Here is a 27050-nt window from a genome sequence, read left to right as displayed (position 1 = left end):
GATAGATGTATAAGAATGTGTGTGTGTGTGTGTGTGTGTGTGTGTGTGTGTGTGTGTGTGTGTGTGTGTGTGTGTGTGTGTGTGAGTTGGTATTTATCACGTTGTGGGGACAAGAATCTGTTTACACAGTCACGTAATGGGGACCTCTTGCGTTGTGGGGACCAAAAATCAGGTCCCCATAAGGATGACCCATTGAATTGAATAGAGGAACTATTCTGAAGGTGCTGGGCGGAGTTTCAGCATTGGCCCATAACACACGATTATGAGGTAGTGTGAGTGTGTGAAGTGTGTGCTCAGCTGCGCCCCCAAACATTTTTGGCTGGTAATGCACTCACTTCTCCACACACACATTTTCCAATTATGGTTGAGTACCGCCCACTTCCGGGTCCTCGTTAGGAAGGAATTCAACAGCAAAATGAAATACTTCACACGGAAGACAAAGAAGAAGATTATTTACTGGAGATGCCAACTAAGGATCTAAACTTCTGCAGAGGATAAAAGTGAAGCTCAAGGTAAGTTAAGCACATATGTATGAAACCAGTTATATTAGGTTAATTAGATTAGGCAGCGGGCTAGCTAGTTAGTGCTAATTGTTGAGGCTAAGTGTGGCCTGACATGTTTCTTGTGTTTTTCCAATCACAAAATCGATCAATGTAATGTTAGCTATCACAAAATTATACAATGTAGGCTAATGTTAAGTACTTCATTTCAACTGAAAAGTGTCGTCAGGTGTTTAGCCTGACTGATTGCTAATGGAGGAACTTGGTTATTAAGTTTGTTTCTGTCTAGTTCGCGTTAGTGCTGGACGGTGGATTATTTTATACTTTAAATTAAAGATATGTTATATTACTTGTCAGGACAGGATGAGGGGGAAGATTATCGCACTTGTGTTTGACTTTTAGTATTGATATGAAGAATAAAATTTCAGTAATTGTTTTTACATTTAAGTGAACTCATTGGCAAAATATACAAGCCACAGATCTTGACCAAAGTGCGTTAACAGAGAAATTAAGTAGGCTAAAATAAAAATAAAAATACTGAAATGGTAAGTAGCTTTAAATGAATAAAATTCGTTTTGATTATGACAGTAGTTAAAATAAACTGGGGTTTGTATGGTGAGATCGTTCAAAAGAGTAGGGTAAACGTACCTATTAAGCTCACCAAAATCTACATTGAGACATTTTTAGTGCACAAGATATTGGTTTTAGTACAAGAAGTTATTTTAAAATAAAATATTGATCTCTCAAACTATAATATTTCATTTTATTTTAAATGACAAAAGTATTTCAATTAAGATGTACATAATTAAATATAAAAAGTCTGGCTGTGCTTAATGGGTACATTTTGTACCCTTTAAGCACACCCCTGTTCCCAATAAGCTCACAACAAGTTTTATTAAAAATTCTTGTTTATTTTAAACAACCTTTTTAAGGAATAATTGAAAAAAGTTTTATTTGAAGGTACAGAGTCAATCACAAAAAAAAAAACAGAACACTAATATCAAGCAACAAGGCATTCAATTTGATCAGGTAGCCTATCCTATTCATAGTGACGTGTCATCCAAACTCATTGCAACATTTTGTCTAGCTTTTGTCATCTTAAGACTGTGAAAATAAGTTTATTAATCTTTTTTTTTTTTGAAGATTAACATAGTGATAACCATCAGTTAATATTTAAAGTCTGATTATGAAGTATTTACATAGACGTTCAATGTGGATGAGCTTAAAGGGAGCACACTGTGCTTAATTGGAGCAAAAACTATTTTTAATTAATAAATGAAATTTAAAGGAAAATATTTAGCTAAATTAATAATCTAGGTAATGTATTAAGTTTATACCAATTTTAATATGAACAACTATTATTGACAATATCTATGAAATGCTTTTTCTAATTGATGTCACAGCAAAGCTGTGTGATTGTCAGTAGTGCACCCTTTAAGCTCACCTAACAATAATATGAATTATTTAAAAATTACAGCAGTTTAAAACCACAGACTATCAATAAAATGTAAAAGTATAATATTATGGATTTAAAAGTACAAGCCATTAATGCCTGTGAAGTAATATATTAGTGTAGCACACAATCTTATACAGCTAGTAAGCTGGCTATGTTCGTAGCATCTGGGCTATGTTGCTAAAACTATCTTTTAGATCTAACTGTAATTATTTCCCACATCCAGGTTCCAGGTTATAATATGCAAAAGACTAAACATTAATCTCTTAATTTTGCAATAAGTAGATGTACTTAGCCAAAATAAAGGCTTAAACATACAAAAAATGCACATTTGAAGGGCTCCTCTTCTGGTGAAAGTTTTCAGACAGCTTTCAAAATGGCCACCAGACAGTGTGCACACATATGAGGAGCTCTTTTCCAAAACGGGATAAATCCATTTCAGTAGTTTTCAGGAAAATTACATTTTTTACCTAGACCCACACATTGTGAATATTCAATTTATCCTAATTAAAATGTTTTTTTTGGCTCAGTCTGAACACGTTGAACAATGATTATTAAATCAAACAACAATATTGTTGATGATAAATTCAAAGTTTTTTATATACAATTTATTTATTTTTCAAAACGCTATAAATCCATCAATTTTTGAAAAAAAAAATGATGGTTTGTCTTTTAAAAAACAAACAAGAGAACATGCAACATATAATCAGGTACTCATAGTATAAATGCATATAAATTAAATAAGTGCAAAATCAAATGCATGAAATTAAATAACAGCCAAATAAAATAAATAGTAAAATAAAATAAATAGTAAAAATAAAATACATATTTCCAGTGATATGTTCTAATATTGTCCACCACATAAAACAAATAATTTAAAAATAACACACATACAAATACCAGTCCTTAAATACAACAATGTTAAAAATACATTCAAATCATTTAGTAACACATTTAGGCTATTAGGCTATTAGAACTATTCAGTACTTTTAATGTCACGTTAGCAGGCTTCTTTACAGGAAAATATCTTTATCGCGAGGGGGAAACCTACAAAACAGTATTATACTAGTCAATTCTGAAACGAAAGTTGTACTCACCAAACACTTTTATGAAGGTCGCCTTGCAAACGGGCACATTCTCCGGATGTCTGTTGCACAAAAGACTGTACTTAACAGATACGTTCCGGTCTTTTTGTTTGTTAATGTCCTGGAATTTCGGACGCTTCCTTGTCACTTGCGTGATGTCCAGGAGATGAAGTATGGCCTGGTCCTGGTCAACCTTGTTTTGTTTTTCATAAAAATAGTTGAAATTTACCATCAGATCGTCCGGCGACAGCCTCTTGGCCTGACAGAAACCTTTGGCGGCAGCTTTGTGTTGACATCCCACTGTTGGTATTAACGCGCCACCCGAGTGACGAACCTTCTTTTTTGTTTGTTTTTTTGTGATTTTCTTTGTCCAGTCTGCGTTTTCTACCCCCAGGTGTAGGTCCCACTGGCTCATCAAGGCCATCAAAAGTGTTACTACAGTTTAAAGCACTCATTTTGAGGAATGAATGAACATAAAGTAACAAACCTCTGTTCAGATCGCCGCCTATTTGGATTGTGTAGAACGCTCACCGAATTCTGATTGGTTGAGAGGATATATCCCGTTTAGGCTACAAATAGGTTTGGCGCTTATCTCGTTTTGGAAAGAAACTGCATCTTGCAGTACATTTTAAACAAGTAAATATAGCGATTTGTCATGAAACGTTGATGGAGCAAAATAGGTCCAGTACACAGCAAAATGACATGACAAACTCATTTTTTTTTTTTTAAATGGCGTTTATCCCGTTTTGGAAAAGAGCTCTTCATATATACACATATATCAGTGTGCAATGGTCTGATTGGTTTAAAATTACAGGAGGTATGTAGTAACAAACACATCAATTAGTTAATAAATCAAATAGGATAATACATTGCTTTTTCTTTTTATAATCTGAGCTCCAAGATGGTAGTGCGCTTAATGGGTACTTGAGCTTAATAGGTACGTTTACCCTAGTTAGTTTAAGGTTCAAATGAGTAGTTAATTGCCAAGGCTACCTGGGATTATATAGATGTTGGTTTTGTGAGAGATTAGAGCCTAATTGAAAATGTTGAGTTTATGCCCTCAAGGCTAGCAGTAAATAAATGTTATATCCTTGAGTTCTGATTTCTTGTCTTACATTGATACACAAGATATCATTGTAGTGCAGTGTTACATTACAATAACATTCTTATCTACTTATTGAACATAGGCCTACTAGTTGAATTATGCATGTCTCCCCATTTTCTCACTGTTATTTATTACAATTTTGTTTCTCTCAGTTTGAAATGCCACCACGAATCAGCCCCCTTAAGGATGCCATGCATCATGTTGTTTCGAAGACTGACAAAACATTCAAATTAGATGTGAAGTATATCAATGCAGTGAAAGGTAAGGTGGTGTGATTCAATATTCATTCAATATTCACCATCATATGCATGTCCTCCTAACCATAATCTTATGAACATGTAATGAAAAACTTCTGGGTATTTAATTAGACCCCTGGTTGCAGCTTATTTTAAATTTGCTGCCAACTATTGATGTCTTTTTTGTGTATTTGGCATCCTTTATCTATAAGATTTTATTTTATTTTTTGTGAGAATTTTTTTCTGTATTTTGCAGGACGTGGTCTATTCGCAAAGGGTGCCTTTTGCAAAGGTGATTTTGTCGTTGAGTACAGGGGAGATCTGATAAATGATGCAGAACTGCAGAGGAGAAGAAAACGCTACCACGCATCCTGTGCTGCATTTATGTTTGATTTCAAGTGGCGAGGGAAAACATGGTGGTAAGAAGTCAAGTTGCACCAAAGCTATATTCCTTATGCTAAACTATAGTAAAAAAGACACTGATTTGTGGTGGTATATTGTAATACTTGTATTCATCCTTTTCTCATGCTTTCATATTTAAGTATTGATGCCTCAAGAGAAGATGGATCGTTTGGGCGGATCGTTAATGATGCCCACAAACATCCAAATTGTAAGATGAAGAAAATTGACGTCAATGAAAAGCCTCACCTTTGTCTGTTTGCCCTGGATGACATTAAAGAAGGAGAAGAAATTGCCTATGATTATGGAGGAGAAGACTACCCTTGGAGAACACAAGTATGTTGCAAAGCACACTGTGTACAGAATATCTCATATTGTTGCAACATGTCAAGCAGGTTGTTGGTTGAATAGATTAGAATTTGAATATATTAGAAATCTATGAATCTAATTTATGTCTATTCCAATAAATGATGTACAAATCTCAGAAAGCTACAATCCAAGTTAAGTTACTTTTTAGGTCAGTGTTTCTACCCCACTCCTAAAATTTATACATTTAAAGAATGAGGTGGTACAGTCTTAGACCACTTTTCTTTCCCCAAGTTATGTGTGGCATACAATGGCCTTATTGCAACTAATGGGTGAAATGTAATCACAAAATAAACTAATGATTAACTATGTAAAATGAAGACATGTTTTACTTTTTAAATATTTTTTAAATGCTGAAATCCTGTGGTATCTGCTTCAGATTTCTCTCTTGTGTTTCCATGTTCTAATATCTTGTCATTATGAATGTTGTCTCTTACAGATAACCAGCGTTGCCATTAAAACCAGTGCAGCGAGTGCTTCTGATCCTTCTCTCCAGTCAGAGACTCGGATGGATGATGAATCTGCTCAGATCAACTCTCCTCAACAGGTAGGTTCACATTCATCACTAAAGATTTAGGTCTACTGTCTCTCTTTGTCATGGTTTAGTGATTTCTAAGCATATTTTGATGCGTATCTGGTGTAAATTAGTAAATTAAATCGTGTAACGACATGTGTCCAGTAGGTTAGTGCTAGTGGAGTATTTAGGGCCAGTTTTATCCTTCACAGGGATTTTTTTCTGGATTAATTAGTTGCTTTAAAATGGACAGTCACGACGTCCCCACAACACACTTTCAGTCAGTGTTTGAGTTAAAACTTGTGTGTTGAATTTGATGAAACTAGTCCCCATAAGGAACTATAACGTTGTGTGTGAAAGGTCCCCATGAAGGTGTGTGAAAGGTCCCCATGAAGCCGGTTTTAATCCAGATGTGTGTGAGCGCAGACAGAGGTTGACTGGACAGGAATAAATGTTTTAGATGAAGTTGATTTGTCTATTTCTCTGAAATCCTGTGGTATCTGCTTCATATTTCTCTCTTGTGTTTCCATGTTCTAATATCTTGTCATTATGAATGTTGTCTCTTACAGATAACCAGCGTTGCCATTAAAACCAGTGCAGCGAGTGCTTCTGATCCTTCTCTCCAGTCAGAGACTCAGATGGATGATGAATCTGCTCAGATCAACTCTCCTCAACAGGTACGTTCACATTCATCACTAAAGATTTAGGTCTACTGTCTCTCTTTGTCATGGTTTAGTGATTTTTAAGCATATTTTGATGCGTATCTGGTGTAAATTAGTAAATTAAACCATGTAACGACATGTGTCCAGTAGGTTAGTGCTAGTGGAGTATTTAGGGCCAGTTTTATCCTTCACAGGGATTTTTTTCTGGATTAATTGTTGCTTTAAAATGGACAGTCACGACGTCCCCACAACACACTTTCAGTCAGTGTTTGAGTTAAAACTTGTGTGTTGAATTTGATGAAACTAGTCCCCATAAGGAACTATAACGTTGTGTGTGAAAGGTCCCCATGAAGCCGGTTTTAATCCAGATGTGTGTGAGCGCAGACAGAGGTTGACTGGACAGGAATAAATGTTTTAGATGAAGTTGATTTGTCTATTTCTCTGAAATCCTGTGGTATCTGCTTCAGATTTCTCTCTTGTGTTTCCATGTTCTAATATCTTGTCATTATGAATGTTGTCTCTTACAGATAACCAGCGTTGCCATTAAAACCAGTGCAGCGAGTGCTTCTGATCCTTCTCTCCAGTCAGAGACTCAGATGGATGATGAATCTGCTCAGATCAACTCTCCTCAACAGGTACGTTCACATTCATCACTAAAGATTTAGGTCTACTGTCTCTCTTTGTCATGGTTTAGTGATTTTTAAGCATATTTTGATGCGTATCTGGTGTAAATTAGTAAATTAAACCGTGTAACGACATGTGTCCAGTAGGTTAGTGCTAGTGGAGTATTTAGGGCCAGTTTTATCCTTCACAGGGATTTTTTTCTGGATTAATTGTTGCTTTAAAATGGACAGTCACGACGTCCCCACAACACACTTTCAGTCAGTGTTTGAGTTAAAACTTGTGTGTTGAATTTGATGAAACTAGTCCCCATAAGGAACTATAACGTTGTGTGTGAAAGGTCCCCATGAAGGTGTGTGAAAGGTCCCCATGAAGCCGGTTTTAATCCAGATGTGTGTGAGCGCAGACAGAGGTTGACTGGACAGGAATAAATGTTTTAGATGAAGTTGATTTGTCTATTTCTCTGAAATCCTGTGGTATCTGCTTCATATTTCTCTCTTGTTTTTCCATGTTCTAATATCTTGTCATTATGAATGTTGTCTCTTACAGATAACCAGCGTTGCCATTAAAACCAGTGCAGCGAGTGCTTCTGATCCTTCTCTCCAGTCAGAGACTCAGATGGATTATGAATCTGCTCAGATCAACTCTCCTCAACAGGTACGTTCACATTCATCACTAAAGATTTAGGTCTACTGTCTCTCTTTGTCATGGTTTAGTGATTTTTAAGCATATTTTGATGCGTATCTGGTGTAAATTAGTAAATTAAACCGTGTAACGACATGTGTCCAGTAGGTTAGTGCTAGTGGAGTATTTAGGGCCAGTTTTATCCTTCACAGGGATTTTTTTCTGGATTAATTGTTGCTTTAAAATGGACAGTCACGACGTCCCCACAACACACTTTCAGTCAGTGTTTGAGTTAAAACTTGTGTGTTGAATTTGATGAAACTAGTCCCCATAAGGAACTATAACGTTGTGTGTGAAAGGTCCCCATGAAGGTGTGTGAAAGGTCCCCATGAAGCCGGTTTTAATCCAGATGTGTGTGAGCGCAGACAGAGGTTGACTGGACAGGAATAAATGTTTTAGATGAAGTTGATTTGTCTATTTCTCTGAAATCCTGTGGTATCTGCTTCAGATTTCTCTCTTGTGTTTCCATGTTCTAATATCTTGTCATTATGAATGTTGTCTCTTACAGATAACCAGCGTTGCCATTAAAACCAGTGTAGCGAGTGCTTCTGATCCTTCTCTCCAGTCAGAGACTCAGATGGATGATGAATCTGCTCAGATCAACTCTCCTCAACAGGTACGTTCACATTCATCACTAAAGATTTAGGTCTACTGTCTCTCTTTGTCATGGTTTAGTGATTTTTAAGCATATTTTGATGCGTATCTGGTGTAAATTAGTAAATTAAACCGTGTAACGACATGTGTCCAGTAGGTTAGTGCTAGTGGAGTATTTAGGGCCAGTTTTATCCTTCACAGGGATTTTTTTCTGGATTAATTGTTGCTTTAAAATGGACAGTCACGACGTCCCCACAACACACTTTCAGTCAGTGTTTGAGTTAAAACTTGTGTGTTGAATTTGATGAAACTAGTCCCCATAAGGAACTATAACGTTGTGTGTGAAAGGTCCCCATGAAGGTGTGTGAAAGGTCCCCATGAAGCCGGTTTTAATCCAGATGTGTGTGAGCGCAGACAGAGGTTGACTGGACAGGAATAAATGTTTTAGATGAAGTTGATTTGTCTATTTCTCTGAAATCCTGTGGTATCTGCTTCAGATTTCTCTCTTGTGTTTCCATGTTCTAATATCTTGTCATTATGAATGTTGTCTCTTACAGATAACCAGCGTTGCCATTAAAACCAGTGCAGCGAGTGCTTCTGATCCTTCTCTCCAGTCAGAGACTCAGATGGATGATGAATCTGCTCAGATCAACTCTCCTCAACAGGTACGTTCACATTCATCACTAAAGATTTAGGTCTACTGTCTCTCTTTGTCATGGTTTAGTGATTTTTTTTAAGCATATTTTGATGCGTATCTGGTGTAAATTAGTAAATTAAACCGTGTAACGACATGTGTCCAATAGGTTAGTGCTAGTGGAGTATTTAGGGCCAGTTTTATCCTTCACAGGGATTTTCTTCTGGATTAATTGTTGCTTTAAAATGGACAGTCACGACGTCCCCACAACACACTTTCAGTCAGTGTTTGAGTTAAAACTTGTGTGTTGAATTTGATGAAACTAGTCCCCATAAGGAACTATAACATGGTGTGTGAAAGGTCCCCATGAAGCCGGTTTTAATCCAGATGTGTGTGAGCGCAGACAGAGGTTGACTGGACAGGAATAAATGTTTTAGATGAAGTTGATTTGTCTATTTCTCTGAAATCCTGTGGTATCTGCTTCATATTTCTCTCTTGTGTTTCCATGTTCTAATATCTTGTCATTATGAATGTTGTCTCTTACAGATAACCAGCGTTGCCATTAAAACCAGTGCAGCGAGTGCTTCTGATCCTTCTCTCCAGTCAGAGACTCAGATGGATGATGAATCTGCTCAGATCAACTCTCCTCAACAGGTACGTTCACATTCATCACTAAAGATTTAGGTCTACTGTCTCTCTTTGTCATGGTTTAGTGATTTTTAAGCATATTTTGATGCGTATCTGGTGTAAATTAGTAAATTAAACCATGTAACGACATGTGTCCAGTAGGTTAGTGCTAGTGGAGTATTTAGGGCCAGTTTTATCCTTCACAGGGATTTTTTTCTGGATTAATTGTTGCTTTAAAATGGACAGTCACGACGTCCCCACAACACACTTTCAGTCAGTGTTTGAGTTAAAACTTGTGTGTTGAATTTGATGAAACTAGTCCCCATAAGGAACTATAACGTTGTGTGTGAAAGGTCCCCATGAAGGTGTGTGAAAGGTCCCCATGAAGCCGGTTTTAATCCAGATGTGTGTGAGCGCAGACAGAGGTTGACTGGACAGGAATAAATGTTTTAGATGAAGTTGATTTGTCTATTTCTCTGAAATCCTGTGGTATCTGCTTCATATTTCTCTCTTGTGTTTCCATGTTCTAATATCTTGTCATTATGAATGTTGTCTCTTACAGATAACCAGCGTTGCCATTAAAACCAGTGCAGCGAGTGCTTCTGATCCTTCTCTCCAGTCAGAGACTCAGATGGATGATGAATCTGCTCAGATCAACTCTCCTCAACAGGTACGTTCACATTCATCACTAAAGATTTAGGTCTAATGTCTCTCTTTGTCATGGTTTAGTGATTTTTAAGCATATTTTGATGCGTATCTGGTGTAAATTAGTAAATTAAACCGTGTAACGACATGTGTCCAGTAGGTTAGTGCTAGTGGAGTATTTAGGGCCAGTTTTATCCTTCACAGGGATTTTTTTCTGGATTAATTGTTGCTTTAAAATGGACACTCACGACGTCCCCACAACACACTTTTAGTCAGTGTTTGAGTTAAAACTTGTGTGTTGAATTTGATGAAACTAGTCCCCATAAGGAACTATAACGTTGTGTGTGAAAGGTCCCCATGAAGCCGGTTTTAATCCAGATGTGTGTGAGCGAGGTTTGCTGGACAGGAATAATTTTTTTTTTTTCTCTCTCTCTGAACTCTGATCAGCTTTTTTATTTTTAATTTTTCAAATACTATAATAATGTAAAATGTCGTTTATACTGTTATCTTTTCTTTTTACAGATTGTGATACACCTCCGAAATGAAAAGGACATTTTTGTACCAAGACTGAGACGGACTAAAAGTATGATGGTAAGGACTCAAGTCACAACAAAAGACTCAATGGCTATGTTTACATGCACTAGTTGGAGTTTTTCCCTCTTTTGCTCCTCTCTTTTAAATCACTAATTTGAAAGCGAAAGTAAAATGTGCACGGCTGCACAGGCATTCATAATTTGAATTTATTCCTATGGAAGCTCGCTCTGCTCACTCTTTACATGTGATTAAGGTGTTTACATATGAAGGCTTTTCAGTCTGATCGAGCCATCAATCTGATTACTAATGGATTATTTGGTTGCATGTAAACGTAGCCATTGCCATTTTTTATTGATTAGTTATGTTGCTTAGAGCTGCCATCAACATTTTATTCTCATTATCAATTACTCAGTGAAATGTAATATATATTCTTATGTGATAAATCATTTTGACTACAAAATATCAGAGAATCAAAAATTTGCATCACCTTTACTTTAAACCCATTACCCATCAGATGTCCTTATTTTTGTCAGAGCAACTGCCCAAAATGATTTATTACACTGAGAACTTTAGTATAACATACAGTAAGTAACAGAAAATCATCACATGTGACAAAATACTTGACCAGTTCACTGATTATCACAATAGTTGGTAATTTATGTCTGTTAATTTACTGATCAATTAATTAAATGCAGAAGTTCTACCTATTTCTAATTATTATTATTTTTATTTTATTTATTTTTTTAAGATGAAAGACACAGATCTTCAAGATTCTGGTGAGCTCTTTGATTCTACACCAGAGAGTTCAGATAATTATGTTCCAGATACCACTTCTGACAGTGACAATGACAGTGATGTTAGCCTTACACTAAACCCAACAAAACGTCAGCTTCTTGATGAACTGGATATTGATGAATCTGGATCAGCGAGTTCCCCTGACTGTGACACAACAACGTCAGACAAAATGCACAGCCTTGCGTCTGAAGCATCTGGAACAGGAGAAGAACCCAGTTCAAGTCAGAACACAATAGACTGCGTAGTTGTTAATGCATACCAAAAAAGAGATGGCAGTAGAGTGTACAACAAGAGACATTACTGCTTGTATTGCTCCAAACCTTACGCTAAGATGGCAAGGCATCTAGAAAGTTCACATGCAAATAATTCTGATGTGGCTAGAGCTCTAAGTTTTCCAAAGGGTTCAAAGGAGAGAAAAAAACAGCTGGATTATATCCGCAACAAAGGGAACTATGCCCACAATGCTGCTGTTATGGAATCAGGAAAGGGGGAACTGGTGCCATTTAAACGTCCACCTAAAGAAGCGCAAGGAGAGGATTTCATGCATTGTGCGTACTGTCAAGGACTTTTTACAAGAAAGGTCCTGTGGCGACATATGCGTTCTTGTAGACTTAAACCTCAGTCAGTCCCCCCCAAACCAGGAAAAAACCGTGTTCAGTCCATGTGTACATACACGGGGCCTGTGCCTTCAAACATGACCAAACAACTGTGGGGAGTAATCAGTGCCATGAATCCTGACCCAATCACAGATATAATAAAAAATGACAGAGTAATTACTGCAATCGGGCAGCACTTGTTGAACAAAGGAGGGCTATCAGCCAAAAATAAACAGTATGTGCGGGAGAAGATGCGAGAATTGGGAAGGTTGATTCACAAGGCGAGGAGAGTCACCTCGTTAAAAATGATGGAAGATTGTGTAAATCCAAAGAAGTACATGGAGACTGTCAAAGCTGTCAAGTATACGTGTGGATATGACAGTGAAACGGACAAGTTCATGATTCCATCGCTTGCAAACAAGCTTGGGAATTCCCTGGTTAAAGTGAGCAAACTCTTAAAAGCTCAGGGATTAATATCAAATGACAAACAGCTAGTTAAGAATGCCAGTGAGTTTCTTGAAGTTCATGCGAATAAGTGGAACGAGATGATCTCGGCTACTGCATTGAGGAACATCAGTGAAGCAAAGTGGAATGTGCCCACTATCATGCCCTTTACTGAAGACGTCCAGAAAATGCATATATATCTCAATCAAGTGCAAGACAAGTGGTTCAAAACACTCTCTGAAAGTCCCTCTACCAAAGCCTGGATAGAGATGGCAAAGGTGTGTCTAGCCCAGATGATTCTCTTTAACCGCCGCAGGGAAGGAGAGGTTTCGAGCATGCCTTTGTCTGCATTTCTATCAAGAGACACTTCTGATCCACATGAGGATGTGGACTGGGCACTCTCTGAAGTGGAAAAAAAACTCTGCAGACACTTCACAAGGGTTATCACAAGGGGAAAGCGTGGTCGACCAGTTCCAATTCTTCTGACTTCAAAAATGCTATGTGCCTTAGAACTCCTTGTTAAGCAGAGAGAGACTTGTGGGGTTCTGAAAGACAATTCCTATTTGTTTGCAAGACCAGAAGCCATGACACATTTTCGAGGGTCAGACTGCCTCCGTGGCTTTGCAAAGGCGTGTGACGCAAAGTGTCCCAAGTCACTGACATCTACAAGACTGCGAAAGCATGCCGCAACCCTTTCAACAGTGCTGAATATGACTGACACCGAGATGGACCAGCTGGCAAACTTTCTTGGACACGACATAAGAATCCATCGTGAGTTCTATCGACTCCCTGAAAAGACTCTGCAACTTGCCAAGATCAGCAAAGTTCTAATGGCTCTTGAGCAAGGAAGATTAGCTGAGTTCCATGGCAAGAACTTGGATGAAATTGGGATAGATCCTGATGGTATGGTATTTTATTTGACTTTTGTTTGATTTTCTGTTTACCATCTATTCATATACCACGTGTTTATGATCCATTATATACCATTGTTAAGCTGTACTTTGAACTTCCACAGAAAAAGTTATTGACTGTGATGAGGAAGACGGGAGCATACAGGAGGGACACTGTTCATCTACTGTTGACGGTTTGTATTACTGTCAAAATACACTACTACATTTTGCAGTTATTCATAGTTTTCAGTCACGTAACTTGTGAAGACCTGACAGACAAAAACATTGTTCTAACATCATAGCCAATATTAAAGGGGTGGTAAAACGCCTTTTTTCGAACGCTTGATTGTGTTTGTGGGGTGCACTGTAACGTGTTCATGCTTCGTTTTAAAAAATTTGCATTATTTTTCACATATTTAACCATTATTCTACACTGCTCTGTCCCTCCTTGTAAAAACGGTCGGATGATTTCCGCGTTCTATGAAGCCCCCTCCCTTCAAAATACGCAATGGGCTCAGATTGGTTAGCTGGACCAGTGTGTTGTGATTCGTTAAGCGCCAAGTGCACGTTGTTCGGAAACGTCACGCCCCCTTATCTTTACCGGTAGTTTGTGCTTCAGTAAACAACGGCGTCAATATTGCCAAAAGTTACCAGTTTGAGCCCGAATCAGACCCAGAGAATGTTAGTGGAGAGGATCGAGCAGAACATGTTCAAGAACGGCTGTTAAAGGACGTTTCAGAAAAGTATGTTTGAAAGGTACGAAAAATAAATCATACTTACAGGTTGTGGCCCGTAAACAGCTTTTGTTTTTAAAGTTTCAGGACTAGCCGTTGTGCGAATCCTTCATCGGAGGAGGGGTTTATGTAAATATTGGGCTTAGTGATGTCAGCAAGCCCGCAGGAATGTCGTGTAGTCCCTACTTGGCCGTTTTTTGTAGTTCTTAGAAATTGATTTCTTTAAAAGCAAATATCTCCCTTTGCTTTAAACTTTGAAAGTTGTAACTTTGCAGATGTTGTTTATGCTCAAACAGCAACATTACACACTAACTAAAGTAAGAAAAGTGAAATCGTGTTATACCACCCCTTTAAAGGAGATGCTTCAGTATGCTGAACCAAATGCTTTTTTGACGAAATGGCTCATTGTGTAATGAATCAAATGCCTCCAAGCTATTATTCAACATGTCTTACACTAAACATTCATTCTGGAGTGAATATGTTTTGTGAGTTTACTACCATAAAAATTTTATTTCATAGGAGAAACGTGTAAATTTGTCGTAAAACACTAGCTGATCCGCTCTCTTCTCGTGTTGGTTGTGTCATGGCACAAAACGAATCATGTCAGATGATTAAGACATGAAATAAAATGGTTAAATACTCAGTTTACTTGAGCTTATGTTTGATTAAATGTCTGCTGGAAAGATGTAGTTCAATTATACTTGCAATAATGAACAATTGCACAGGTTTAGGGTTTATTGTACTTTAATGATTTTAAATAATTAGTGCATAAGTGTGACAAATAACATATTGTGTATTGTCAGCATTCTATAGTAAAGTGTATATCTTTCTGAAAATGTTGAACTTAGATTATTTTCCATAGAACCATCGGCAGAGGTGGCACTTCCTCCTACCGAGGGGAATGACATGCCGCCACCACCCAAGAGACCCAGACCACCATCAGATGAAGAGATGCCTACAGGAGCCAGTGCTGTGAGGCCTTCTTCCAAAGGTGAACTCTTTACACATTTCTAAGACTAAATTAGACCCTTTAGGAGCACTTTAACCAGACCTGCCAACCTGTACGCATTTTGCGTAGCGGATACGCATTTTGACTTCAAAGTACGCTGGTACGCTTTGACACTCTAAACTATGCAAAAACCTGGTGACGCCTCTGCACGCGCTGTCCTCAAATCAAGCAACAGCAAAAGAAGAAGAGTTCAACCAATCAAAGCGCTGGGTTCAATCCCCAAATAGCAAGCGGGTATGATTGACAGATGCGTAAGGCCTATCATTAAAAAGAGACTGAAAATCGACACCAATAAAGATTCCCGCTCGATCCCCCTTCCTCTCCCGCGGCCGTCGTCTGACTGATTTCATAAGTGAGGACAGTACAGTACTTCTGACTCCTGAAGGTAAACGGCCTGGGCTCGATGTGGAAAGTTGATTGTTGAGTTAACTTAATCTTATGGATTCGATGATCACACAGATCGCATGGATTATCTTAAAATACTCCGTTAAGTTATTCATGGTCACTCAGAAAAGAGGAAGACATCATTCAGTCATGCAAATAATAAAATGCTCAAGTAATGCTGAACTATAAATCTTGATATCGCTATTAAAATCGCTTGTTGAGAAACGTATGTTACGTTATTGTGTTAATTGTTACATATATTTATTTTGTATGAAAACTAGCGCGTTAGTTACTTATGGATAAAAAAAAGTACCAATGTCTCAGTGCTGCGCAAGCTCTCACAAAAAACACGACGCGCGCACACAGAGAGAGAGAAGATAATTGTAAAATGAAAATTGACGGGCTAAGTTTAAATTTTGTTCTTGCTTGATTTTTTTGTCAAAAAGCATTTTGTATTATCCATCCCTGTTTTTAAAATTCGTTAAATGACGGACGTTTTACTGTTAACACAGCCCTCATTATATGTCGGATTCGGAACTTATACTTTATATTATTTTTAGAATAAGTGATTCGTTATGCTATTATTGGACTCCTGTCTATTCATTGTCAACTGTTTTCTATAAATATGTTTGTATTGGCTAACATTTATTCAGCTAATGCGTGTCCTGTTTAAAATGTACAATGTTTAAATGCAAAGACAGCACGTCACAAATAGAAGCCCTTTTCCCTGTGGTATTTAGTATCATATTTGGATATTGGAAAATAAATTAATTAGCCTATCTTAATTGTACACAATGTTCCTATGTTATCTTTTTTATTTATTTATTTTATTTATTTATTTATTTTACTGTGTTGTAGGGGTTTCTTAATTTTAGACTAGTTGACGAGCACACATTCTATGCAATGCAATATATAGCAATTATATAATGCATGTGTGTCGTCATCCAAACAGCCCATACAATCACCTCCACCCACCCCAGGTCATTGACTGATAGGCGAATGTTTGGATTTCCTGCCGTTATTGATCTGTCCGTCACAGCCTGTGTGATTTCCACTTCCTGTGGAGTTTTTTTTTTGTCCTGCGACTAACTGACTAATAAAATTGTGGTTGATTATATATATACAAACTTTAATGTCCTCTCAGACTGCCGTTTGAAGTCACTGCTTTCAAACTTTGTGTACGAGGACTCTATAGTTTCTGTTCAAACAAATAAGGAGCCCAGCGTCTTCAACTATTCCACTTGTTTGAATTTTTCTGCTGGAAATGTAAGTGAAACAGTAAGGCGTCGGAGTTTTATAGTTCTCATGTTACTGATATCAGGAAATGTATTACCAAATCCTAGTCCTTTTAATGACACTTCCCTAACGTTCAAAGTTCCTGCTGATTCTAAATCTAGATCAGGACTAGGTTTTTATTCATATGAATGTGAGAAGCCTGCTTCCTAAGTTTGATTTGGTGCGTATCTGGGCAAAAAATACCAGTGCTGATGTTATAGTAATATCTGAAACATGGCTTAAAAAAAGTTTCAGATAATGCCATAGATATTGATGGTTATACTGTTTATAGGTCTGATAGACCAAATAGGGGAGGGGGGGTAGCAATTTATGTTAAGGACAGTTTTGAAGTTGCTGTGTTGCTCTCTGAGTCAGTAGTTAAAATGTATGAATTATTAGCTCTAAATCTTATCGTCTCCAAGACTTTACATCTTACTGTAGTCGGTTGCTACAGACCTCCATCAGCTAGTACTGATGCCATTTCCTCCCTGATGCACTCGGTGACTTCTTTGAACTACAAGGAGCTTGTTCTTCTCTGTGATTTTAATGTGAACTGGCTACAGTCAGTATCTGATCGTTTTAAAGCAATTTGTGATTCTTTAAATCTCTTTCAGCTAGTTGAGACACCTACCAGACCTAACTTGAAGGATTACAAAGTCCACATTAATTTATCTTATTTTTAGCAATTTGCCTCACAAGTACTCTTTGGCCTCTGTATATGCTAATGATGTTAGTGATCACTGCGTCGTTGCCATAGTCAGAGATACCAAATTACCCAAGCATAAACCACGTATTATCACTAGACAATGTACACGACATTTTAACGAACAAGCCTTTCTTTTTGATGTAGCACGCTATGATTGGGACAGGATTTTTCTTATTCCCGATGTTGAGTCTGCCTGGAAATACTTTTATGATGGATTCTTATCAATCATCAACAGGCATGCACCTTTTAAAAAATTCCGTGTTAATGGTAGGGATAATCCATGGTTTTCAGAAGCCCTCTCTGTTCTAATTCGTGAGCGGGATGTTGCTTGGGCAAAAGCTAGACATTCTGATGTTGGCTCCGATTGGATCCGTTTTAGGCAGCTCCGGAATAAATGCACAGTCGCTATTAGAAAAGCAAAGGCTGATTATTTTATTGAAAATACTACTATTAACTCAAATAATCCCAAGAAATTTTGGCTGAATATAAAACTGATATCAGGTAGTAAAAACAAGTCTAGCTTTCCTTCATGTATAAAATTGGATTCCACTAGCGTATCAGATAAAGAACATATGCTCAATTGCTTTAACCCTCTGGGGTCTGAGCTGTTTTCTGGGCCCTGGAGGTGTTCTGACATGCTCTGACATTTGTGCTTATTTCTGTTACTTGTGACATTTTCATGGCTACAGTCTAATTACACTGTATTCAGCACAAACTCTGCTACAATAATATATCAGCAGCATGTGTGTAAAAGTTTGTAGTTTTGAGATAATGACATTTATGCGTGGTTTGTGAAAATACAAAAAAAAATTCTCACTGAAATAAGGTCATGAAACCCATACTGATTATTTCTTCACAAGACTTTTGAAAATTGTATGACGTAGCCTAGAATATTTGCTCTAAAACTATGTGAAAATCACCCTGACTGCTCAGTCAGAGAAGACAATATATTGATTTAAAATTTTTACGACGTGTTTTGTGCCACAAAACTTTATGCGGGAGCTCATTAATATGTAAGCTTTTCACACCTGAGAAAGACAAAGACCCTCCTCTAACTGCCCTATTAGGAGCTATCAGGCCCCTATAATTCTGAGCAACCTTTCACAAAGAATGAGGAGATTTAAAAAAGAATGGCTTTTAGATTGTTTGATTTATTTACAACACAACATAATCCAAAGACAGAGACCTTTGTGCCATTCCTAAAAACATTGTACATACCTTTCATTTCCAAGGTGTTTGATTTTCAATTTACCATGTTCATGTACAGAGACTCATGTGAATGTTGAAGTCAGCAAGACTCAGTGGCATCTGGGCCCTGAAAAAAAAAAAAATTGAACATACTGATATCAAGAGAAAGGCCTGCACGATTTTGGGAATACATTTTAGATTTTTCTGGTTAAAATTGCTTAAAATAATAATAACTAAGCTAGAGAAAAATATATTGATTATCATGTTACTTCAAATGTTTCCATTCGTTATGATGATATGAAATGAGATAATAGTAAAAACATGAAGCCGTTTGGTGCGTTTTGCTTTTCGAATGTATCAAATATGATACATTCAAATGCGATCGCTCTCAAATATAAAACATTATGGTTACCATATACATATCTACGTTTGAGCAGATATCCACAAACACAGTAACGGTAAACACGGGTCTAAATATTATAATATTCACCATTTATCTAGCAACAGTTCAACTGCAATGTGAAATTTATGCAACAATAACTAATATGTAAGAATTTCTTACCTGTATCTTTCTTGTCTTCAAATCGCATTTTTCTTCTTCTGAGGTAGCCTAAATCCAATGTAAGCTCACAGTGCGCCTTTCAAACTCGACGAAAAAGCAGAGACTTGTGAAGTGTTTTGGTGTTTTGTTTTTGAGGTAAAGTTAATGAGCGCTATCGCGTTCCATGTGGAGATTTGCATGTGAATCTCTTTTGCGCGAGTGGGCATGTTCAAATTAAAAGTAATTAGGAAGCGTTTGAGAAGCTGGACATCTTGTTGGTTTTATACAAATTACTTAAACAGAGAATATTTGTTTTCAGTTTGAATCAGATCATTTAAAAGTACACACTTAAATGTTTATTAAGGTATATGGCTCATAAATGTGTGACAAGTATTCGCTGAGTTTTGTTTCAGTTTATAGACGTGCTCAAGAAAAAAAAGTTCACCGCGACGGAGAGGCAGAACGCACACCCTGTTTATTTTCTTTATTTTACAAAAGCACAATGTTTTGATTTGATTGTAAGTGGACACATACAAAAGTAGAAATATCACAGATTCTTTTTTTATATTTCTTTTTTCTGTATGACCATAAATGACGGAGAAATTTAAGTTTATTGTGCTACAATGTGAAGAAAATCCAGCAAAACGCGCGGGCGAAACAGTACTACAACGGCTATTTTGAAAGTTTTAAATGATATTGTAGGGTCAATGGATAATGGTGAATTTTGTGCCTCGCTTTTTGATTTATCAAAGGCTTTCGATACAGTGGATCATGGAATATTGCTGCACAGATTGAAGGTTGTTGGTTTATCAAGTTACGTTATTCCTTGGTTTAAAAACTATCTGAGCGGAAGAACCCAGTGTGTTCAAGCCGAAGGTAAACAATCTGATTTATTAGAGATTTCCAAAGGTGTTCCCCAAGGATCGGTGCTGGGGCCCCTTTTATTCACCATTTATATAAATAGCCTTGATTATGACATTCAGGATGCCAACTTTCATTTTTATGCTGATGATTCTGTTGTGTATAGCAGCGCTTCCTCTGGACAGCAAGCCTTGTCTAAGCTTCAGTCAGCCTTTAATATTATTCAGTCAAGGCTTCACAGTTTAAAACTTGTTCTGAATACTAATAAAACCAAGTACCGTAAAACTTCAAATAATAGCCGAGTCCCAAATAGACGCCTGTCTCTTTTACACGCCTGGTGTGGCTACAGGTTTGGATAAATAAAGGCCGGTCTCAAATACTGGCCTGGTCTGTTTTTTTTAGTTTCGGGTTGTATTTAATCTTCTAAAACCCGTCAGATCGTCTGTTTAAGCCAGTTCTATGGAGCAGATTGCGCACAAGAGAGCCCTGTGCATCTGGGCGGAGCTGTTAGCGCAAGCAAGGCAGGCAGAGAGTGTTAGCGCCGTGTCGCGTCTATGACAACTCGAGGTTTCGCACACCGGACGAGAAGCGCCGCGTCACGTCTATGACAACTCGAGGTATCGCACAACGGACGCGCACTTTGTCAGTTAATGGCCAGCAATATTGTTGTGTTTAAGGACATTATGGAATTAAGATCATGTCTGTACTATGTTATGATTGAACTGTATTAAATACATTAAATGAATTAAATACAATCGTTGCTTAGTCTGCAGTCTGAATTCACTTTACCTCAAAGCGTCCGTTAACTGAATGAATTGAGAATATCACCTGAAAATCCGATAACATAAGCAATTTTCATTCAACCAGCTGATTTCTGTAAATGAATGTAAAACTAAATGAATATTGCAGCACAGGGTGAAGTCTCAACACTAAATTAAAGGCCTGTCTCATATAGACGCCTGTCTCAAATACAAGCCGGTGCAGTTCGGCGATTTGGGAAAATAAAAGCCCGGGCTATTATTTGAAGTTTTACGGTATATGTTATTTTCCAACTCAAAAAAACTTGAAAATAATTTAGTATCTCTTCAGACCCTTCAAGGTACAGTGATTGAATTAGTAAAAGAGTACAAATATCTAGGCATTATAGTTGATGATGCACTATCTTTTAGCTCTCATATCACTCAACTGAAGAATAAACTGAAAATCAAGCTTGAGTTTTATTTCAGGAACAAGTTTTGCTTTTCTTTTAATGTAAAAAAGAAATTAGTCTCTGCTACTTTTCTCCCTGTCCTTGATTACGGTGATGTTGTATATCAGTTTGCACCTTCTTATCTTCTTTCTTCCTTAGATGCCGTTTATCATGGTGCTCTAAGGTTCATATCAGATTGTAAATCTTCAACTCATCATTGCACTTTGTATGACAGAGTAGGTTGGCCTTCTCTGTCTATCAGAAGAAAGATGCACTGGTACTTAATTATTTACAAAGCCATCTTGGGGTTGTTGTCTTCTTATCTTTGTTGTTTTATGCAACAGAAAATTACCAAGAATTATTTTCTTCGTTCGCAAAACTTTTATACTCTTTCTGTTCCTTTTACTCGAACTGAGCTAGGTAAGAAGTCTTTTATGTACGCAGCGCCGTTTGGTTGGAATTTCCTCCAATCTAAATTAAAATGAGAAAATCTGCTGACTCTAGACCATTTCAAATCAGTTATCCGGCAAATGGAAGTTGATCTAACAATATGCAACTGCTTTTAAGTGTCTTTTAAAGGGTCATTCCACCCATTTGAACATTGTTTTTTATTTAAAGTGGGTCATATATGTAGTCGGAATGTAAAATAAATTTTGAATTTGGTGCCTTCGTGACCGAGGAAAGACAAAAAATAACTTCAGGACGCATTTGTATGAAAGACAACAACTCCCACAATGCACCACATTGCACAGCTCCGCAAGCCACTCCCACTAATCCAGAAAGCGAAATCACTCTTCCGTCTACAAGGCTAGCTACCACCAGAGCTTGATATTCATTTCACACAAAATGTCTATTTAGTTGGCGAACTCATTAGAGCATTACTCCTCGTTTGTATTTCTTTCGAAAAGGTGAATTATTGCATGGTACCTGGATGTTCAGTCAGAACATATGCGGTGCGAAACTAGGATAGTTCTCAACACAAACGTCCGTGTCCTCGTCTGATTCAGAGATTTCGTCCAGGAGAAATTGTCATTGTTGAAATTCTTTGCCGCAGACGGACTCTATCTCTGTGTTCGTAGCGGTTCGTAGTTGCATAGTGAGATCACCGGCGCCACCAGTCCGCCCTAACTCGAGCCAGTCCGGTCTCCTCGTCCGCGGCAGGCAGGTCTTCTGCCTCGGCTGCTCTTCGCTATAATGCGGCTTGTAAAGGTAGCCACAAACACCTGATTCAAGCATCAGACTTCCGAAATCCACTTCTTCTATATCATATTGAGCACTCTCCTCCGCTATTGTCATAACTTCACATCTGTCTCCACAGCGCCTGTTAGCTTAGCTTCAAACAAGATGGAGGATATTGCTTTCAGTTTCAGAGAGTAAAGTCCCACCCACTGATCTGTAATAGGTCTAGCGTGAGCGGTTCCCGCCCCCTGGGAAAGATGAGGAACGAGTGTCTGTAGTCTCAACAGAAATCCCTCCCTCTTACACTTCCTCCTACAATGACGCAAAATGACGATTTTTGCGTCATTGTAGGAGGAAGTGTAAGAGGTAAATAACGGATTTCTCCCGTCTCAGGGGAAAATGAGAGAGTGTTGCACGACCATTCAATAGTATGACTGGGTTTCTAACAATGCAAAGCTTAATGCAAATGGGTGGAGTGTCCCTTTAATTTGTCTGTGTGATGTTTATCTGTGATGGAACTGATTGTACTGCTGCACATTTTGGCCAGGACACTCCTGTGAAAGAGATGTTTATTCTCAGAGAGCTTTTTCTGGTTAAATAAAGGTTAAATAAAAAAAAAAAAAAAAAAAAAAATAGGGGGCAGACCTAATAAATACTGATAATAGGATTCAGAACTTCGGATTGGAATTCCAGCACACACACTATATCATTTCAATTGTTTTTTCTGTCCACTTTTAGGTAAAAGTTCCCAGAAGAAGACCGCCTGGCAGCAGACAGAGGTGCAGGCGGTGGAAAGGCACATGAAGCGATTCATCACATCGCTCACTGTACCATCAAAGAGCGATTGTGACAAATGTTTAAAAGCTGAACCAGAAGCACTGAAGAACCGCAATTGGAAGACCGTAAAGTTTTACATTTATAATCGCATTACAGCTTACAAAAAGAAATTGCAGTGCAAATAATAATAATGTGAAGATGCAACTCTGTCAGGGCAGGTTTTGTTAAAAGATGTTAAAGGGTTAATATGTTTGGGTTTGCTAACCCTTTAAAACAACAGCAACACTTGTAGGCTATAGAATAACTTAATGTTTGCACTATGTTTTATGATGACCGTGATGAAGGCCACCAGTCGGAAAGCATTGGTCGAACAACAAAGTAGTTCTAAAGTTGTAGTTTGTTTAAATTCACATGTCTGTGAAAGGAAGCATGTGTGAAAGTGACTTTTTTTTTTTAATGATTTTTTAAATACTTTTAATTTCAGGACTTTTTGAGGTTTGACTTCATTTGAGTTATTTTGTGAAGTTGAACTCAATAAAAGTTGAATTCAGCAATTGTAATGTGAATTAATGTGTTGAAGCTCAATTAGTAGTAGATTTTGTTTTATTTTTTATAAGTATCAGGTGAATGAGTAGCAGCTGATACTGGGAGGTTGGCTGAAAAAATTACAATTATAGAAAGAATAGTTTGAAGTGGAAAGGTTTAAATGTTTGACTTGTGGGTATGAAATGGGTTGGAAAATATCCAGACAATAATTCACTACTTGTATGCAATCCTTTGATGTTGCAGTGAAAAAGTTCTCCATTCACATATATTCCACTTCAATCACACTAATATTCCAATCAATTGTAGGAACAATCAATCGATCCAAACAAATATTCTGCATGTTGAGGAGATGATTACAAGCACAACACTAGGGCCTGGTTTCACAGACAGGATTTAGATTAAACCAGGATTAGGCCTTTAGTTCAATTAGGACATTTTAAGTAGCTTTTATAAACGTGTCTTAGAAATAAGCATTACTGGTGTGCATCTTGAGACAAAACAATGGCACTTGGACATGGACACAAAGGACTTAATTTAAGATGTGCTTTCAGTTAAAACGGCTTAAACGCACACTTTAGTCTGAGACTATCTTAAGCCTGGTCTGTGAAACTGGCCATAGGTGTTCTATGCAAGAGTGAAGCTTGGTTGTAGATTGAACCCATTTTTATTAAGGGCAAATGGACAAATGCAATCTGAGGAATTACTTTGTATAAATGCCTATTATTTGTCATTAGTAATATACTTCTTGTTATATCTAGGTCCCCACAAATCAAAAGGGGAAGTTGTGTGAATTATGCAAATTAAGTCCCCACAAATCAACTGGGAGGTTGTGTGAATTATGCAAATATTATGCAAAGTATGTCCCTATAAGACATGTCCACTCGATTTTTCAAAAGTCCCCATAACGCATGGTCAAATCATTACTTCATCAATTCAGATATCTGAAGGCGTGTATAAGTTATCAAAGCTATGGTAAGTATCCCTAATTTTTTTCATACCTCTAGAACCTTTAGAAAGGGTGGTCCCCACAAGTGATGATCATAAAGTTGGTCCCCATCCAGCATGGAAACCAGTATGTGTGTGTGTGTGTGTGTGTGTGTGTGTGTGTGTGTGTGTGTATTATGCTATCATTTCACACTGTAACAGATATTTGAGGAAGTTATATCTGGACTTCGATCTAGGTGTTTTAGGCAGTTCTGGATCAGTGTTCTCTGTTAGCTAGAATATATACCTTTGTAGGAAACTATGAGCTTTGTAAATTTGCAGATCATATACATGGACAAACAGATACATTACACACTAAAGGAAAATAAAAATAAAAATCATCATATGACCCCTTTAACTTCATTAATTAACATGAACTAATAATGAACAATACTCATGCAGCATTTACTAATCTTTCATTTAAACATTTACTAATAGATTAAGGTCAAAAGTTGAATCTTTTAATATTAATGCAATGTGAACTAACATTAACAAACAATTAATAAACATTTGTATAAACATTTACAAAAGATTAATAAAAAAAAAATCATTTTTAGTTCAAGTTAGCTAATCTGTCAGTTAACACCTTAAGTTAACAAACCTTATTAGACAGTGTTAAGGGCAGTTAACACCAAGGACAATAACTATATAAAAACTTTATAGTTCTAGTTATTGTTAATCATTCTGTATCATTGGAATCACTCTCAGAACAGTTTTTCCCGCTCATAAATGATAAACACTGTAAGCCAATCAGATTCCCCTGACTTTAAAGAGCTTGTGGATTTAAAGTGGCAGACGACATAAACAGCGCTTATAATAAACAATTTTATTGTCTATTGGTGTTGAAACTAATTTAGTTATCATTATAGTTATTAAAACAGCACGGAATATACTGTGCCACAGCACACAAACACTTAACTATCTTTTGATTAGACAAAGGAGAATGTTTATTTCTAAGCATGATGAAACAAAGCGGTTAAATATGCAAAAAGGCAAATGAAAAGACACAGCAGAGGTCATTTAGCAGAAATGGGTGAAATGGCTCTACAATAACATACAACACAGGTCTGAGCTGTCATTTAAATGCTCTACAACACATCTAAGACTTCAAGGGGCCTTAATAGAAACTGTCAGTCACAGAGTGATGCCACAGCTCTGCAGCAGCTGACAGCAGTGGTCTATGACCCACGAGCATAAGAACGATGAATGAAAATAATGGAATCATCAGTGGTTTGTGCTCTCTGTCACACACATACCTCTCCCAGCATGTAATGGGCAATGAGACAGACTGCAAAGAGTGGGGCATAAATCCTCTAAGTACCACGCCTCCGTCGCTCAAGCTTGCATTTTATCGACTTGTATTTAAATTTTATAAGAGGTCAGACCATCTCCAGACCTGCCCAGGTGCTAAAAATCACACACAGATACAACTTGATTTACTGTACTAAGTGTAAGTATTTTGGGGGAGAAAAAAAACAAAACAAAAAAACACACCACATTCTTTTAAACTAGGGATGGGCAGTTTTCAAAAATATTGCATTCGATTATTCAGGCTCATAAAATTCGAATATTCGTTTTATTTAAATGACGTTTAACGAAAAAGCCTTTATTTTTTAAGTTAAGTTAGTTTTTAATTAATTAATTTGATCAAAAGTAATTCCATTTTGTAAGATCATTTAATAACCTCATTTTCGACTAGTAATTCCAAACTTCCCGAGGCAGACGACGGCATTATGATAAAATACAAACAACTTGTTAAACGCGTCACAGTGCCACCCAGTGCATTTAATTATAACTGCGAGTTAGTGCTTGGGATTTATCAGGGATTCACTGCATTTACGACCCGCAAAGTACTTACGACTTCCTAAATTAGATAAAATTCGAATAGTATTTTATTTTTCAAATAATAATTACAGATGGAATATTTGAAAATTCAAATATTCGTGCACATCCCTATTTAAAACTATGAATAATAAGGTATAATTTGTCAGGTTTAAAAGTCTTTGGCTAAAGTGATCCATTCAGATTACAAAGTCTCTCTCTTCTCCGTCATATTTATAACTGTCAGAGGTGTGCTTTTAATATTTAGAGCCAAACACCATGATCACACACAAAAAAAAATTCATAAGCGACTAACACTAAAAGCCATTTGACTAGAGATTGTTTTGCATGGCTGGATAATAACAGTTTAAAAGCAATACCCAATGTGACAGGCTTTTGATATCATAACAATACCAAAGATTTGTTTTTTCATTAATCATAGTACAATAATATTCCAGTGAAAACTTTTCCC

At 37.1% G+C, this 27050-nt stretch overlaps 2 protein-coding genes across 2 annotated transcripts in view; one reads left to right on the top strand and one right to left on the bottom strand.

Annotated features, from left to right (window-relative positions):
* The window catches only part of ctnna1 (catenin (cadherin-associated protein), alpha 1), a 146737-nt gene that overhangs the window by 80660 nt on the left and 39027 nt on the right, over positions 1-27050 (bottom strand). The window lies entirely within an intron of this gene.
* On the top strand, positions 84-26425 carry LOC307170933 (uncharacterized protein). Its single transcript, XM_079892253.1, has 17 exons — positions 84-512; positions 4296-4404; positions 4636-4798; positions 4922-5114; positions 5584-5691; positions 6228-6335; positions 6848-6955; positions 7491-7598; positions 8134-8241; positions 8777-8884; positions 9400-9507; positions 10043-10150; positions 10648-10716; positions 11408-13397; positions 13510-13578; positions 14981-15109; positions 23189-26425. Exons 2-17 carry the CDS (start codon positions 4302-4304, stop codon positions 23410-23412), a joined length of 3804 nt encoding a protein of 1267 aa, XP_079748379.1. The 5' UTR covers positions 84-512; positions 4296-4301; the 3' UTR covers positions 23413-26425.

Source organism: Squalius cephalus (assembly GCF_949319135.1).
Source record: "Squalius cephalus genome assembly, chromosome: 14".
Classification (NCBI taxonomy): domain Eukaryota; kingdom Metazoa; phylum Chordata; class Actinopteri; order Cypriniformes; family Leuciscidae; genus Squalius; species Squalius cephalus.
The sequence above is the reverse complement of the archived record's forward strand: the minus strand, read 5'-3'. Positions and strand labels throughout refer to the sequence as shown.

Bases quoted from the DNA above. Each gene is read 5' to 3' on its own strand.
- LOC307170933 (XM_079892253.1), top strand. From the start codon at position 4,302: ATGCCACCACGAATCAGCCCCCTTAAGGATGCCATGCATCATGTTGTT. The intron at 8,242-8,776 runs GTACGTTCACAT...TGTCTCTTACAG, and splicing joins AGATCAACTCTCCTCAACAG to ATAACCAGCGTTGCCATTAA. The intron at 13,579-14,980 runs GTTTGTATTACT...TATTTTCCATAG, and splicing joins CTGTTCATCTACTGTTGACG to AACCATCGGCAGAGGTGGCA.